General features: G+C 53.8%; 1 protein-coding gene across 1 annotated transcript in view; it reads left to right on the top strand.

Moving 5' to 3' along the window:
- Positions 1–530: 530 nt before the first annotated feature.
- Positions 531–16,840, top strand: part of SMIM35 (small integral membrane protein 35) — a 61,235-nt gene continuing 44,925 nt past the window's right edge. Inside the window, exon 1 of the mRNA XM_032427743.1 lies at positions 531–681. Coding sequence (XP_032283634.1) covers positions 531–681 — 151 coding nt within the window. The remainder of the gene's footprint in view (positions 682–16,840) is intronic.

Raw genomic sequence — 16,840 nt, 5'->3', positions numbered from 1 at the left:
ATGCTCTCTTTTGCTTGCTCTGAATTGTCCTTTAAACTTTGAGGAGGGAGGTGGTGCGGAGGGAAGAGGAGCTCTGGTGTTCTGAAGTTGAACTCTACAATTTACCTGCTGAGCAACCATGAGCAAATCACTTAACATCTCTGGGACCCAGTTTCTGCCTTTGGAAGCGGGTGTGACAAGTCCAGGATAAAACCAGAGAGTGCGAAAGGTTCTGGGAGGGGCTCCAGCTGCCGCTGACAGCGTGCCTTTTAAAGGCTACGGGAACCCTGTCTGGTCCTCTCCTGATTTTACAGGCTTGTTCATGGTCCCCTTGGTTGGTCTTCGCCGTTCGAGGGGTCTCAGCTGCTCTGGTCAGACGAGGGTTGCCCCTGTCCCTGTTTGTGCTGAGCTCTGTGTCAGGAGCTCTGGCCTGAATCCAGCTCTGCCCCTTACGAGCCATGTGTTTCTGGTGGCAAGTGACTTAGTTTCCTCATCTGTAAAACGGGTTGAGTGTGATCTGCCTCCTGGGGTTGTGGGTGTGGATGATCTAGATGACGCAGGCGGTGCACCTGACTGGTGCTTGGCATATAGAGGAGTTGAGTACTCGAACATTCGCGCCTTCAGCTCCAGTTACCCTGCAGGCTCGGGGAGCAGAGCTGCACACGGCGTTCGAGGAGGGTGTGCGTGGCAGTGCCGTTCAAGGTCAGGACTGAGTGTCCACACTTGTTCCAGACCCCCCCGGGGAAGCAGCCTCCGGGGGGCCGGCTTGGCTGCCGCAGCAAAGATCCACCATCTCCTGGCGAGCGTCCGCAGTGACTCCCGGGTCTCCTGTGAACTCCGGACTCGGGGTCCCGTAGGAGTGCTGCCGCCGTGCCCAGTGGCTCTGACGCTTGCCGGGCACATCACTGAAGCTCCCTTTGCCCGCTTTCCTGCCCACCCGGGAACTCCGTGGGGCCGCGCCAGTTCTTCCCCTCCGGGCTGTGGTTGGCTAGGGGAGGCTGTGGACGGAGCGCAGGCCTCAGGCCAGGTGTTCAACCACCGGGAGCCTCGAGTTCGTGTGTGTGTGTGTGTGTGTGTGTGTGTGTGTGTGTGTCAGACAGACAGACAGATCGATTCTGAGGCTTCTTAATGAGACCAGAATATGCATAGCCTCTAGCAATTGCCTGGTATACAGTAAGAATGTGCTAAATGCCAATGATAAAAACCACCACAACAACAATAATAAGACTATTGTATCCATTTGGTGAAGCCCTGTTCTTGGGGCTGGTTATAGAGCAGTGAATGAAAAAGGCAAAGTCCTTGTGCCCATGAAGCATATATGCTACTATTTCTTAGTAGTAATTAGTAACTATTACTATAGAACCTAGTAAGTGCTTGGCTTAGCACACACTCAAGAATCCTCCGTTATCCGTGGGAAGAGCCTGGCAGAGGTCCTCGCACACCCCTACCAGGCGCTGCACAAATGGCCATTGCTGTGATTTCCTGGGGCCCGCGGGCCTGCCCACGGAAGGGAATTGGGCCCTGGAGTGCCCTGGACAGAGAGGGGTTCTGAGATGATGTCACGTGACCTCTGCGACCTCTCTATGAACACAGGGAGGAGCCTGCAGGCCAGAGAAGCAAAGACCTTTGGTAGCACAAACATGGTCCTTTAAAATGGGTAGGGCCGTCTCAAGGAAGTGGCAAAGGGGATGTTCAGGATCAGTGGGGGACATTACAGAAAGACCTTTCTCTCTCTCTCTCTCAGCGAAGGGAAGGTCATCTAAGCAACAGAAGGTGTGTGAGTAGAAGCTGGATGGTGTAGATGTCCACAGTAGACCAGGGCAAGGCCAGAGAAGGGCTCTCTGGCACGCCGGGGGACTCGGTGGAGACCCTTGAGGTTGCTGCAAGAGCAGGGAGGCAGGGCAGGAATGGGTAGGGGGTCCCAGGCTGTTTCCCACGTGGGGGTTCTATGTTAGATTTTGGTGGGCATTGGGCTCTGAGGCTAAAACAGATTTGGGGGAAAACACCGACCTCTACTTTGAGGAGACCTCTAAGGTCCTTTCCTGAGGGCCTGTGACTTGGAAGAGCTTGTTTGTCATTAGCCTGGAGCTTCTGTTGCCCCCTCCCACAGAGGAGACTAGTCCTAGGCCTGATTGAGTTATAATTTCCTCTCTCCAAATCAGTTTTCTATCCTTAATGATTTCATGGCAACTTGGGTTGTTTTTCTAAGCAGCACTGGGTATGAAACTTCCTCTTAGTCTTCTTGAGAAAAGTCTAAGTTAATTCTGCCCACTAGTTTCCCTTGTCTGTGTGTTCACTTCCTCCTTGTGACCTTTGGTAGAGTAGTGAGGGATGAAGTCTCCTGGCAGAAAGGGCATCATCTTTCCTCCACTTGGGCCGTGTCAGCTGATATATTCTTCACTCAACACACACTTTATATTATAAAGTAGACCAACTTCTAGGTAGGGAGGTGGTTCTGCAGTTAATAGTGCAAGTTCAAGTTCAAGGTCTAGTCTCCAGTCCAGGTCTATGGGGTCACATCTTGGAGGAGGAGGAGGGCATAATGGAAACTCTGGGCACTTGATATTGAAGTCCCAGAGCTTAGAGATCCTGCCCGTGACTCTTAGTGGCAGAGTGACCCTTTCAAGTCCTCAACCTCTTGAGCCTTGGGATTTCCTCATCTGTAGAATGAGATCACGATGTCTCCGAGAGTTGATGTAAGATTCAAGGAGATTCGTGCTTCTCAAGCTGCAAAATGCTGCACTTGCTGCATTCAGGTAGGGACGAGATGTTTCTGCTGTCCCTCTCTTTAGACCACCAGGGAGTCCTACCCACCAAGAGGGGTGCTCCCGACAGCCTGGCCGTGCCCTCCTCCCTGGCGATCAGAGATGGGATAATGAACGAAGGCCCCAGTGTCAGGGTGGGAATGGGACGGAGGTGAGGAGGGGTGACCTCAGCTGCATTACCCTCTTCGTGTCGACATCCGTGGGTGAACAAGTGGCCTGCTCTGGCCGGGGTGGGGGAAGCACTTTACCCTGCCTCTGTTCTGTCTGTGGAGTATACGGAACTGAGAACTTTGATCGTGCGTGTTCTTCTCTGAATCTTAAGGCGTCTTGCCAATGCCCGGCATGTAGTTTATGCTTAGGGAACACATGCTGAACGAATGGGTGAATGCATATTATAGAGAAGAAATTGAGACCACAGGAAATGCCTGAAGCTCTGGTGGGCTTGGCCAGACCCATGTGCAGGACATGTGATGGGAGACTGCCGCCACACTGGACAGGTGCCTCCCGTCTCTCGCCCTCTCCCTCAAGCATACCATTCGCCTGCTACCCTGTGAGAGTTTCTGCTTGCATGTCGATTATGCCAGGGAACTGGAAGCTGCTTTGGGAGGGAGTGGTAGGGGAAGGGTGTTGTGGTTTTGAGCCTTGTTTACAAATTGCTCTGCTGCAGTTGTGATAGAGCTGCAGGCCGGGAGGTGGAGGGAAGCACGTCACAGGGGGATTGCCACATCCGTTCTGCTCAGACTTTCTCTCTCTCCACTCCCTGGGGTTTCCAGGCAGGCTGGGGCATGTCCCTCCCTCACCCCACCTTGGTAACACCTCTGCTAGAATCTGGCATCTTTTGCAGTCAGACTTAGCTCACTTTTTTATCAGTGCCCGATAAATCGGCTGGTTATGGGAATTCAGTCTTTCGTCATTTAGTTGTCATTCACTCACAAACATTTATCCTCTGCTTGCTGTATGCCAGGCCCTGTGTTAGGTTTGGGGCCAACAGGTGGAAGAGACCCGGCCCTCAAGGAGCTCGCCATCTGGCGGCAACAGGTTTGAACAGATGAACGCATTTTAGGTTATGGGGGGTTCACTGTTCTGGGGAATCACTGCATGGGAATTTGAGGGGCTTTACTGCGTAGATGTTTTCTTTCTTTCTTTCTTTTTTTTTTTTTTTTAAAGATTTTATTTATTTATTTGAGAGAGAGAATGAGAGAGAGCACATGAGAAGGGTTAGGGTCAGAGGGAGAAGCAGACTCCCTGCCGAGCAGGGAGCCCGATGTGGGACTCGATCCAGGGACTCCAGGATCATGACCTGAGCCGAAGGCAGTCGCTTAACCAACTGAGCCACCCAGGCGCCCACTGAGTAGATGTTTTCATCCGAGCAAGAGGGAAGCTGCGGAAGCTCCTGGGAACTCTGAAATGCAGATTCTCAGGCCTGAGAGCGTCTGTCTCCTGCCTCCCCAGGTTGGAAAGTTTGTTCAGAGTCCTGTTTTTCGTCTCTTTCCCCGTCTTCCCTCTTCCGGCCCCACTGAGCTCCGTGGCTCAGCGGGGACCCTGAACCCAAGCTCCATGTTGGGGGCTGGATGACCGCCCTGGGGGATCCAGCCCTGAGCTGTGTTCCTCTTTGCCACCTGTGCCTGTCGCTCCAGCCACAGCGCCTCCCCGCCCCGCCCCCCCCCAAATGTCACTCTTACTGTTCACGTGCCGGTCCCTCTGCCTGGAATACCCTTCCCGCCGTCTCTGTCCAGAGAGAGCCTGCTCATCCTTCAAGGTCCAGTGCAAATACTCTTCTGAGACAGCTTCCTGACCGCTCTCGAGAGAATTCCCTGCCTTCTCTGCTTTAGGGGTACCTTGCAGTCACCCTGGTATTGGACTCGCCACATTCTCTCACTATCCTTTGCTTAAGGATAAATCCTTCCTCTGGATTTTGGGAAGCTGCAGGGCAGATGTAGGCATTGCACCCTTTAGCCCCCCTTCCTGCCATCTGGAGGCTGGCCAGTTACAGGGGCTGATTCAGTGGTTAGGTGGACGGAGCTCCTTTGCGGGTCACAGCGTCAAGCCCCTCACCCAGGTAGTGAGGGCACTGTGGGAGCAGGCAGGGGCCTAGCCCTTCCTTGCCCATCTTGCCCTCTGGGTCTTTCCAGAGCCCAGTGGGCTGCCGACTCAGCCTGTCTAAGGTGGGCCTGTCTGTGCTCCCAGACCCAGGCGGGCCTGCTGACCTGCCACGTTCCTGAGCCCCAGCCAAGCCTAGCAAACCCTGTGGGCTGAACCAGTTGGCAAGGAGAGGCGGGGAGGGTAAGGAGGGCCTGCTTCCTCTGGAGCAGCTGGGCCAGGACTGACCTCAGGTGTTTAACACGCTGCTCTGGTGGCTCCTGGTATGTCTGGGGCCTCGTGCGCAGTAAGGAGTCAAGACCAGGCTTCCCTCCAGGGCTCAGCTGCAGCCGAGATTACAAGGGACACATTGCCCTTGGGGACAGAGCTCAGGCTCAGACCTCTGCCCAGGGCCTTCCTCAGCTCCTGCTCTCGCCGGGCCCACCCAGTCCTGCCCAGTTCTCAAGGGAGAAGCACTGCTATGAGGTAGCAACCACGCAGAACCGGAGTCTGTCCAGGGCGGGGGCCGGCAGGGGTGAGAGGAGGCAGGGAGGAGCAGGGGAAGGGAGGGCTGGGCCTGGGCATGGGTTGTTTCACTGCTCCCCAGGGCTGGGAGCTGTGGTTGTCCCAGCCTCATTAGAGGGAATGACTGGGTTATTAGGCACATGTGGTTTAATGGCTAGCTCAGGGGCCAGAAGCTCCCTGGTCCTACCCGGGATCCTGGCCACGCTGCTGCCTTGCCTTTGGGGCCTCAGCCCCGGCCCCCCAGCACAGTGTGCCCACCTGCCCTGCCTCCTTCCCTGGCTGGTGAAGCTCCGTGTTGGCCTTGCCACCCACATGTCATTTCCTGGATTCCTCTTGAGTCCCACGTCCTTAATTCTGTATGGGGCTTCACGGTTCACACAGCTATTCACGTTCTTAGCCCATTCTTTCTGCCAACCGTGTGCATGCACAGGGGTGCAAAGTCTCGAGAATAATATGCTCCTGAGGGAGCCGGCCATTTGACCTTCTGATTCTATAGTTTGTGCTCCAGTTAACTGCCTTAGAAACTACCTCGTCCTACGTCACCCCCTCAGGAGACACCCAGGCCTCCTCAGTGCCACCAACAAGCAGCTCACAGTGGGGCAGGCAGGCACTGCTTTCTCTTCTCTCTCGAGAGCCCAGCAGGATGGAGCTTCTCTGCACACAGGCTCGGCTTCTAGGTGCTTCCTTGGATGGGGCTGGGGGAAGCTGGCACTTCGGTCCTGGCTGAATTACAGAGTAGAGCAGGCAAGCCCTTCCCCTTCCTGACCCTCAGCTGCGCCAGCACTGGGGCTAGAGTTTTGCCAGACTTTTCAGAGGAGCGTCATGGGAAGAGCTCAGGCTGGGAGTCAGGAGACCGCCACATGTGGGGCCTCAGCCCGTCACCTCTGTTCCCCTTGGATGGAAGCTTCCCCTTCCTTCCCCTTCCCTCCCCTTCATTGTTATGTTGGGTTTCCGGCAGCTGCAGCACCTTCACCAGGAATCAGAGAAGGAGGATTCCCCGAGTTCCACCTCAGACCCAGCTATTATTTCTTCCCCTCCCTGGCCTCAGTTGTCCTCGAAAGATGTGATTGAGTCTCTTTGTCCCAAGACAGCGAAGAAGCTCTAGGTGTTCAGAGGAGGAGGAAAGAGGGCAGGGCCCAGAAAGAGACCAGCCGGTCTCCACAGACACCTTGGATTGTTTTGAGGCAGCTGTCCATTGTTTGCTTTAAGAAGAAAAGGAGTCAGTTTCCCAGGGAGGTGGCAGAGGGCCGTCGTAACAGCCCCTCGCCCTTGGCAAAACAGTGCCAGTCTCCAGCCAGCAGACCAGGAGACTGGACGAGAGAACAGGCAGGATTTAGGAGGGGGATAGTCAGAGAGGGGAGGCCTGGCCTCTGTGTCCCAGCTTCCTTGGCACTGGTGCAGGGGCTGTTGGCCAAGGGGGGTAGAGGAGGGCAGGGGAGTACTGAGACTTGTAAGAGCCGGAATGTGGGGGTGATGCGGTGTGACCTCTTTTTTAACTGGGAAGGTGTTACAAAATTCTCAGGCTACTGGCAGGGCCCTTTATGGGGAGACCTGCCCTCCCCCAGAATTCAGAGCCAGAAGGCCCCCACACTCACCATGCTGGCTCTGCGATCTTCCAGATTTCTCTACGGGCTGGAGCTGAGGTCGGCGGCCCGTCAGAAGGTGGGCCTCCTTGGATCGGGCCGTGGCTGGCCAGCAGGTCAGAGGCCCCTGGGCAACACGGGCCGGCAGAGACCTAAGTGCAGGGCAGGCCTTGGTCCCGCATGTCCGGCATCCCTCTCCCCTTAGCGCCCTGGTCGCCTCCACCGCTGTATTCCAGGAGTGATTTGGGGACTGTGGGGCCGGTTGATTAAAACAACATCATGGATGAAGTTGCCAAACTGGAATGATTATGTGTCTTGTAATCTGACACCTGTCCTAGGGGCTGGCACAACCTGGAGTCATTCATGGCCCTTTGGCCTCAGAACAGGGGACACGCCTAAAGGTGTTGCAAAAGCAGCCTTCCCACCTGAATGACTTCCACCCAGCCAGAGATGTCAGGAGGCTCTCTCTTTCTCTCCTCGCTGCGGGACTTCGCAGTGTGTGGGTGCTTCTGATTGGGGTTTGGGAAGGTGCTCCGTAGAACCTGTTTGTTGCTATGTGGGGAGCAACAGGATTGGAAAGCTCACGGAGCGGTTTCTGCTGTTGAGAAGATGAGCTACGCGCCCTTCCCTGGCCCTCAGGTGTAGAGCTGGCCTGTGAGGGGCTCATGCACAGTGCACCTGCCAGCATCCCTTCCGAGTGTTTCTTGCCTGTCCTTCTTGGTGCCTACAGATTTGAATATCTTGGCCTGAGTTGCCCCCTGGTCAGGGGATGGACAAGGTGACCTCTTGAACCACAGAACCAGAGAGCTGGAAGGAACCCGTGTAGCTGTCTTCTCCCATTCCTTCATGTTGTGGGCGAGGAAACGAAATTCCAGAGAGGCAAAGCCACGTATCCAAGATCACGCAGTACATTCATGTCAGATTCTGGACAAATCCAGATCTTCAGTTCCTTGGCTTTGAAACCCTCCTGGAGACCAGCCTGGGGTAGACGCGTGCCTTGGCCCCTTCGCGCCCGCCATCTCTTTAATTCCCGCGCAACCGTGTGAGGAAACACTTTGTTCCCATTGGACAGTCGAGGAAATCAGAGCTTGTGGACATGAAGTGACTGGCCCCTAAATCTTTACTACCGAGTTTTTGGCAGAGTTGGGACTTGAATCTGGTTCTCCATGTGCACGGGCTGAGTGAAGCCCCAGGTCTGTGGCGTGGGGGAACATGGCCCGTAGAAGACTGTAGTGGCGTCTGAGCAGAAGGGGTATAGATTTAACTGCTGGCTGGCCTCGTCTCAGCTACTCTGTATGGTGTGGCCTTGGACTTGTCTCTGAGCGGCAGAGACCCGAGGCGGGTCTGGAGGCTCTCTTGAGCCAACATGGCAGTGGGCTTTAGAACTGGAAGTCTGGGACAGAGCAGGTGAGTTCGGGGGACAGGCTGCAAAGACCTGGGCAGGTGCCTCCCTTTTAAGGAGGACTCTCCCAGTCAGACAGTGAGAGGCCAGTGGGGCACCCTGCACCGGCCTTTCCCTAGCCTTGGTTCCTCTCTGTGCCCCAGGTTTGAATTTCCTCGCTGGGCGCTCAGGTGATGAACCAGGAAAGAGAGGTAGCTGTGTCCACAAGAGCGCTGCTGGGAGTGCCGTGTTGGAGGGGTGATTCCTCGACCCTTCTGGCTCCGCCCCGGACCCCGCTCCTAGGTGGGTCTGGGAGCCCGGGGAGAGGCAGGGCTTGCTGCGGGGCCTGTGGCCGAGGCTGCAGAATCTCCAGGTGGGGGCACGGAGGACCCACACCTCCCAGGGGCCAGGTGCAAACTACTGCTGGGCCCCCCATTCATCCAGGGGCAGCCTTAGCTCCCCACTCCACCTCCTCCTGTCCCCGCTCTGACCACTCTTGCTCTCTTCCACCCATCTCTTTAGAGTCCCATCCTGGTTCCCCTCCCCCCTTCCTTTTGCTTTCCTCTGATCTCTTCCTCTTTCTCTTCCTTTCCCTTTCATTTCCAGCATACGGGTCAAGGTCAGAGGCAGTTTTGCCATGAAGCTAACGCAGCCTGAGCTGTAGACGTCCCCCCACTACTCCCGGCTGCCGTCTCCCTTGCATAGCCTGTCCAAGGCCAGGAAGGGTCCCAGCGATTTGTCCACATGGACATATGTTACCGGAAATTGTGCAGCAGTTTTTTGGTACGCTTTTTCTCAAAAAGCATCAGGCCTCACAAAACCTGGCTCTCCCTCGGTCAAGAGCACAGGCTCCGGGAGCCTGGCGTCCTGCGTCCTCATCCCAACCACTGACTGGGTGACTGGCCATTTTAGTCAATCCTCCTGAGCTTTGTGTTCCTCCTCTGTGAAGTGCAGATGATGATAGTACTGACCTCACAAAGTTGTTCTGAGGTTTAAATGAGATAATCTCCATCTGGCACCGAAAAAAAAAAAAACCACACAAAAAACACAAAAGCTTCGTGAATGGAGCAGTTATCCTTATTTGTTTCACAAAATATGTATTTGTGGAGCTCCTGCGAAAGCCGGCTCTTATGCTGGGTGCCAGGGATTCAGAGATGAGAGACACGGGCTGAGCACACAAGCATATCGAGTTCCACAGGTGTCCTAGTGGAGGTAGAGAGAAGACTCTTGGGGGGTTCAGAGATCCTTTTTCATCATTTATTGCCCTCCCCTTAATTTCCTTCTTTCTTCTTCTTCCCTCTGCCTTCATTTTCCCCCTAGGACATTTTTACTTGGTCATTTTTAGGACAGTGTATTAACTGCCAGTTGTTTTGATCGTACACTTGTCTTCGTATCAGCACCCATCTGCTCCTCCACCCAACAATTAATTTTCTGTGGTGGTAAAGGCACGGTGGTGGGACGCCTGGGTGGCTCAGTTGGTTAAGCACCTGCCTTTGGCTCAGGTCATGATCTTAGGGTCCTGGGATCGAGCCCCGCCTAGGGCTCCTTGCTCCATGGGGAGTTTGCTTCTCCCTCTCCCTCAGTTCTCCCTGCCCTCCCCGTTCACTCTCTCTCTCTCTTGCTCTCAAATAAATAAATAAATAAAATCTTAGAAAAAAATAAAGGCATTGCGATTAGAACTGTGGTTGGAAAAAATAAATAGTTTGTATCTTAGAGAGCCCAGTCTGCCCACATACTGCATTTCTCCTGTGAAAGCAGGAGCTTCTGAGGGCAGCAAGCCTTCTAGATCATCCCTGCTCCAGGTGTGTCTTTGGAGCTCCCAGCATTCATGTATCACCTTGAGCTTGTCAGAAATGCAAAATCTCAGCACCACCTTTGTCCCGACAGACCTACCAAATCAGAATCTGTATTACAAGATCCCTGGGTGGTTCGTATGTAACTCAGGGTTTCAGAAATGCGGTTCTAGATCTCTTCCCACACTCAGGAGTGGGTGAAGGCTGTTATTTCTGGAGTGAGCTGAATTTAGAGACTGGAGCTTGCCATAGATGAACCTTTAGGGTTCCTTCCAGCCAGCAGAGTCTATGGTTCTTTCCTCTGAGCCCAAGTAATTTGAGCTCAGTTTCAGTGATAGACCCTTCTGTTGGGGCCCCTCCCGGGAAGTTCCAAGGAGAAGGACCCAGACGGTGGGCATGTGCCGGCAACAGCATGTACCATCCAAGCCAACGGCTCTGAAATGCAGCGTGTAGGGAATGCAGTGCGCATCTGTGGGGACAGAAGGGGCGCCTTGGCTCACTGTGAGGTATGCAAGCGTAGCTCTCTGTTGATTTGCTAACTTTCTGGAGAGGATTTTCACTGCTAACCAACCCCTCTCCCAGGACATGGTTTCGGCCCAGAAGCTGTGGAATTAAGCGTCACCTATCCGCACCAAGGGGGACCTGGGGACGTTGAGAAAGCCTGATCCTGGCAATCTCTGTCAGGTGGGAGCTGACCTTCCTTTTGTGGCCCTCGCTGGGGCGAATTCCACTCAGGCTGGGAGTGTGGGGGTGGGGGCAGATAGGCATATCTGACAGAAGGACAGGGCACTTTTGCTTCAATAGGCCGCAGAAGTGAAACCTTGCTGACACATCTAATGGGTTCCTGCGTGCCAGGCTTTTGTATCTCTGCAAAGAAATGCATTACCTCAGTTAGACCTCAGGGCCACCCTAGAATGTGAGTGCTGCTATTACCTCCGTTTACAGAGGGGGAAACTGAGGCTCAGAGCGTGCTGGGCCCCAGGTTTGTGTAACCTAAGACTCCCGGGCCTTTTCCACTTCATGGGGTGTGGGTGCATTGTGCAGGGAGAGGGTCCACAGGGGCCTCTCAGTCCTCCAGAGACCTCGAAAAGCCACGCAGGCCCCCATAGCACCAGAGCCCTGTGTGGGCCTGCCTGGGCCCTGGGGGCAGTTTCCACATTGCCCATGCAATTTGAAATTGGTCTCAGAAAAACACCTCGTCATTCGGCCTTTTCCCCGCAACTTAGGCAAAGAATGAATTTCAGATTATTGCTGAGTCCAGCCTTTCTTTCCATCTGTCTCCAGAAGATGTTCTTCACTCCACCCTGGAGCAGCGGGTGGTTGAAAGAAATAGGGAGGGCAGTGGGGCTGGGAGACATTGCCTTTCATCCTAACTGTGCTGTAGATCTGAGACTATGAGCATATGGGACTTCGATGATTTTTTTTTTTAAGAACCTGGCTAGAAATTAAATTGTATAGATGAACACTTTGTTACATTTATATTCTCAGGATCAATAGCGTGTCCATGGCATAATCACCGTGCACAGCTTTAAATCTGGACTATAAGGGCTCTGTCACTTACTGGCTGTTTCACCTTGGGCACATTCATTAACCTCTCTCTGCCTCACTTACCTCATCTGTAAAATGGGCGACAGTAAAAAGACCCACCTTCTAGGGCTGTTGTGAGAATCAAGTGACTTAACATTTGGGGAGTGCTTACTGGTACGTGGTGCATGGTAAGTGCCACGGAAATACTGCCGGAAAGGTGAACATGAGGATTATTTCAGTCACAGGTTAAATGAGTCATTACCTTCAGAATGTGTTTCTGGATTACCGTGTGCCATGTATCACACACGTCGTTCATTCTTTAATGCTTCGTCAGCACGGCATGTTTGTAATTGCGGTTCCAGCACCACCCTTTGCCAGTTGTGTGCGGGGAGGGCAGGACCCTTACCCTTCTGGGCCTCAGTTACCTGCAGGGTACAAAGAGCTGCACAGTCTGCCTCACGGGGTGGCAGGGAGCGTGGGGAGGAACGTGGGGGGGAGGCCCTGCCCTCCCCCACAGTGCTGTCAAGGTAAGGGGCTAACTGTTGCTTGCAGATCGGGACTTGCCCGAGTATTTCCAGGGCCTGGATGGCATCCCTCCGCCTGCTCTGGGAAGGGCTGGACCGTCCTGCACCTGTGCTCCTTCTAGGTTCTTAGAGCTGCACTGAGTTTTGTTCACCATGTGCTGGGCTCATTCTCTTGGCTCGTTCTGCACCTCACGACCCTTGCAGGACGTGTCCAGCCCCCACATCTCATTTCCGGCACTCTACTTTTACCCCTCTCCAGGGATGGGATTACAGGCTGATCCCTGGAGAGATGCAAAAGCAGAGCGCCTGGTGCAAGCCGGGGCCGAACCAGCGGAGAAGGTGAGCTAGTCAGAGGCTTAACAGGACAACTCCCCTCTCCCCCTTTTGGCCCAGCTACTTAAGGGTGCCATCTAAGAGTCGTAAATCCCAAAATGACCCAGCTTTGACTTTCTGCAAAGGTACGTTGGTGAATGCTGGTTGATGGGATCCGTGCAGCTCCTGGTTCACCCAGGGAGCCGACAGGTGCAGAGGGCATTGTAGCAGAATCCGTGCGTCCGGCAAGGAGGCAGCGAGAGTATTAGTGTTTTATCTGGCGTTGTTGAGGGAGAATGTGCAGGAATTGGTGAGGAAATATCACACGTGTCTATATCCAGAGCTTTACAGGACAAAGCACTTTTTCTTCTGTGACCTTCAAAATGACCTTGGGCACTTCACCCAAGAATGGAGGCTCAGAGAGGCTGACTGACTTGTCCGGGGTCCCACGGCTACTGAGATGTCCATCTCGAAGTGACCAGTCCCCAACCCCTTCACATGGTACTTTCTTCTACCTTCTTTTGACAACTGGGCAGGGCAGCTTTCTGCTGGGTGGTAGGTGTCTATACTGGGTTGAATAGCATCCTCTAAGAATTCATATTCACCTGAATCCTCAGGCTGTGACCGTACTAGGAAACAGGGTTGGCGTAGCTGTAATTAGTTAAGATTAGGTCATGTTGGAGTAGGATGGGCCCTTCATCCAACAGGACCGGTGAGAAGCGGCAGGGACGGACACGCACAGAGGAGGGACGATGTGAAGACCCAGAGGGAGGGACCGTGCGAAGACGGGGGGCAGAGGCGGTGAGGGGCAGCCGCAAAGCCAAGGGACCCCTGGGGTGACCAGAAGCTGGATGAGGGAAGGCAGGATCCTCCCCTGGAGGCTTCAGAGCGAGCCTGACCCTGCCAGCACCCTGATTTCAGACCTCCAGCCTCCGGAACTGTGGGACGATAGGTCTCTGCTGTCTAAGCCACCTAGTTTGTGGGCCTTCGTCACTGTAGCCCCAGGACACGAATGTAGTGGCAGTTGTCCGAGTTCTATCTTCTTCTCTGTGTTCTTCCTCTTTCCTCTAGAGTTGCCCTGTCCTTCCTCCTCCTTGATGGTTATACACAAAAAGCAGCTAAATCCTGGTAGCTTGTGCTCGACGTAGATGGGAGTTTTGATCCTTGACCTCGATTATATTTATTGTGGCAAATTCCCTTGTGTATTCCTGTTTGGCTCTGGCTTTTTTTCAGAGTCCCTTCTACCACCTCAGCTCCACCAAGGGTGCCCTGTTCTGCATCATGGTGTGATGGTGTCTGGGAGGGGAGGTGGGAGGTGACATGGCCATCCCAAGGCTTTTTTCTTGCAGCCTGGGACTGGTGGTCTTAGGCTGGAAGCATGGGGTCGTGCTGGATCTTGCTCTTGGCTTTCCAGTTCAGGCCAGACCAACACTGCCCAAGGATGGAAGGATGGGTGGAAGCCTGGTGCCGTGGGCTTGTGTCTTGTGGGGGTGGAGGTGCTGGGTTTTTTGCTTTTGTGAGTGACCCCCCAACCCCCCCCCCCCCCCCAAGGCATTTCCGCCACCAGAGCCATGAGCCAGATGGTTGGAGATGTTTGAGTCGTGATGTTTGCCTGGTCACTGTTTCGGTCACTGCCCCTGGACAGTCTCTTTATGCTGGGACTTCCTGCTACCTGTCCTTGTGCCGAGGGTGGGCTGGGAGGGAAGGGGGTCGATGGAGATGGGATGGTGAACTGGAAAGACCAGTGGTTCCATTCGAGTCCTAGCTTAGTGACCTGCTAGCTAAAACAGGCTGAAGTACTTACGGACCCCGCGCCGGGCTTCCTGGGGGAGGGACCACGGTTTTCTACCTGTGGTCCCCGTGCAGTGCCTGCCACACAAAAGGGGCTTCAGCACTGCTTTTGGGTAAATGTAGCTTAAAACACAGGTCCTGCCACAGAGGACGATGGTTCTGGCAGGGGTGCAGGGGAGAGGACAGAGACAGGGAAGAGGCAGTAGTTCAGGGGAAGGATGGAGGAAGCCTTCATCAGTGCGTGGTCCACAGGGCTGGGGAGGAGGAAGAAAAGAGAGAGGCACGTTCTGACTTTCCACTCTGTTTGGCCTGCTGCTGCCTGCGGGGCGCACTGGGACTGCTTCTGTCCTGATAGGCTTGTAGACTCCGTCTTTCTGTTCCCGTGATGGCTGCGGGAACAGAGGTAACTGGCCCAGCACTCCACAGCCTGTACTGGGCAGGCTGACCTGGAACACAGGCAGGTGGGCAGCTGGAGTGTAGACCTCCAGACACAGAACCAAAAGGACCCACTGAGGGAAGGCTTGGGGGTGGCTGAGACTGTGGGTGGTGGCGTTGGTGGCAGGCCGTTAACAAATGAGTTCATTGGGTTGACCCCGTTGGAAGAGGGAGTGCTTTTAGATTGTCTGTGTCCAGGCCTTGCCAGATCCCATGGATGATCATTTATTGGTAACGCTGGTGCCTCTCGCTTGACTGAGTGCTTTTGGCCGCAGAGCGATGCTTGAGGGGGGAGGCGGCTTGGCTCCTTGAGGCTACTTGGCCTCCCTGGGGTTGCCAGGATGCCAACACAGTGCTGTCGTGTGCTAGGAGCTCACTCCCTCACCTGGGGCCCTGCTTCCCCTCCAAGTAGATTTCACGTCTGGCTTGAAAGGCCATCAGTGAGCAGCACTTCAAGAATTTCAACGTGCAGACATGATCCTGGATGCCCCTCACACCATCTCCCACGGCCTTCATCCTCTCCCTGCCCGTTACCCTGAACCAAAGTTCTTGAGCCTGATAGTCTCTGGCCCAGGCCATCCCTTGTCCTCATTCCTGCCTCTGTGAATCTCTGATTCATCAGACGTTTACTGAACAGCTACAGGGTGCTGGGGACACGCAGATGAATGAAGTGTCTTTCTTGCCTCCGCAGTTCTTTGGTGGGGGATAGCAGGGTGGGTGAGGGTGGCCTGGCCCAGACATCGCACTCTGATCTCCTGGTGCGTGCTGTACTGAAAGAGCAAACAGAGCCAGAGGTCAGGGCTGCCTCCCCAGAGGAGGTAACATTTGAACTGAGCTTATGAAGATGAACAGGACTTGCTCAGGTGGAGAAGTAGGGGCCCTAAGGGGGAAAAGAAGACTCACAGCACAGAGAGGAGGCTGAGTGTGTTTGGGGAGCCAGCTATTAATTCCGCAAATATTTACTGAGCACCTGCTCCCGGCCAGCCTTGTGCTGGGCCTGGGAGCATAAGTAATACATGGCCTCGAATATGAGAAATTTACAAGACATCTTCTTTTGTGGGACCTGTACACAGAATGAGGAATTTGGACACAGACCCTGTGTACACACTAGAAGTTCCCAAGCTAGGGTTCTTGAGCCCTGGGATTATGCAAGAGGATCCATTGGGATAAGAGAAAAAATATCGAAACCTCTATGTGTATTTTTTAAACTTAAAATAAGAATTTGAGCTTCTCTGAAATTTACTGTACAAATAGACCCTGGTGCCTGCACTCAGCCCCCGTGTCACGCATGTTGCCTGCAACAGAGAGGGTCTGAGGGGTTCCATGAAACCGGCAGGGGCTCTTCGCATCATCATTCAGTTTTAGCATATTGCAACATATTTACACCTGCTCCTGCAGTGGATTTATGGGTGATCTTATCTGGCTTTAACTAGATTGACCCTCACACAATGGATAAGGGCTCAGCAAGTGGAAAGACATTTGGGGACTGGAGAGAAGGTGGAAATGCAAGCACAAGGGGACAGCAAGAACATGGCAAGGTGGTCGCTCCCCCACTCTTAAAGGGCTCCTTGTTATCTTTCCATCTCGAGTTAAAAATGGTAACAATCTGATTGTAGTCAGTGGAAGCTGACCAGAAATATTCCAAGTTACCAAGGTAAATTTTGCAACATAGATTCAAATTTCCTGATGTCAGTAATATTATTTCTCTAAAGGTTTATTGTCTTTTAGATATACCATATACCAGGTATTTACCTATACCACCATATAATGATGGTGGTACATGGAAATGCAATATACAGATACGTACATAAAAATACATATGTTAGGGATGGGTACCAACATTTTTTGGTTACTGACAGTGATCAAAGAGGTTTGGACATCCTAGCTCTAGGCAATCAGGAGCCAGTGGAAGTTTTTGAGCAGGAGGTGACTTGTTAATTTCAGAAGCCCCTCCCTGGCAGTCATGGAGTGAGAGACTGGGGTACAGAGAATAATAGGGCTCTTGCAGGAGTCCAGGTGAGCGAGGATGAGGTCCTGAACCCAGGTTAGGGGGACAGGAGAGGAGAGAGCAATTTTACATATGAATTAGACTCCAGCGACTGGTAAGTTTGGAAAACAAGGCGGGGGGGGGGGGGGGGGGGGGGGG

Source organism: Phoca vitulina, unplaced genomic scaffold (assembly GCF_004348235.1).
Source record: "Phoca vitulina isolate PV1807 unplaced genomic scaffold, GSC_HSeal_1.0 scaffold38, whole genome shotgun sequence".
Taxonomy (NCBI): domain Eukaryota; kingdom Metazoa; phylum Chordata; class Mammalia; order Carnivora; family Phocidae; genus Phoca; species Phoca vitulina.
The sequence above is the reverse complement of the archived record's forward strand: the minus strand, read 5'-3'. Positions and strand labels throughout refer to the sequence as shown.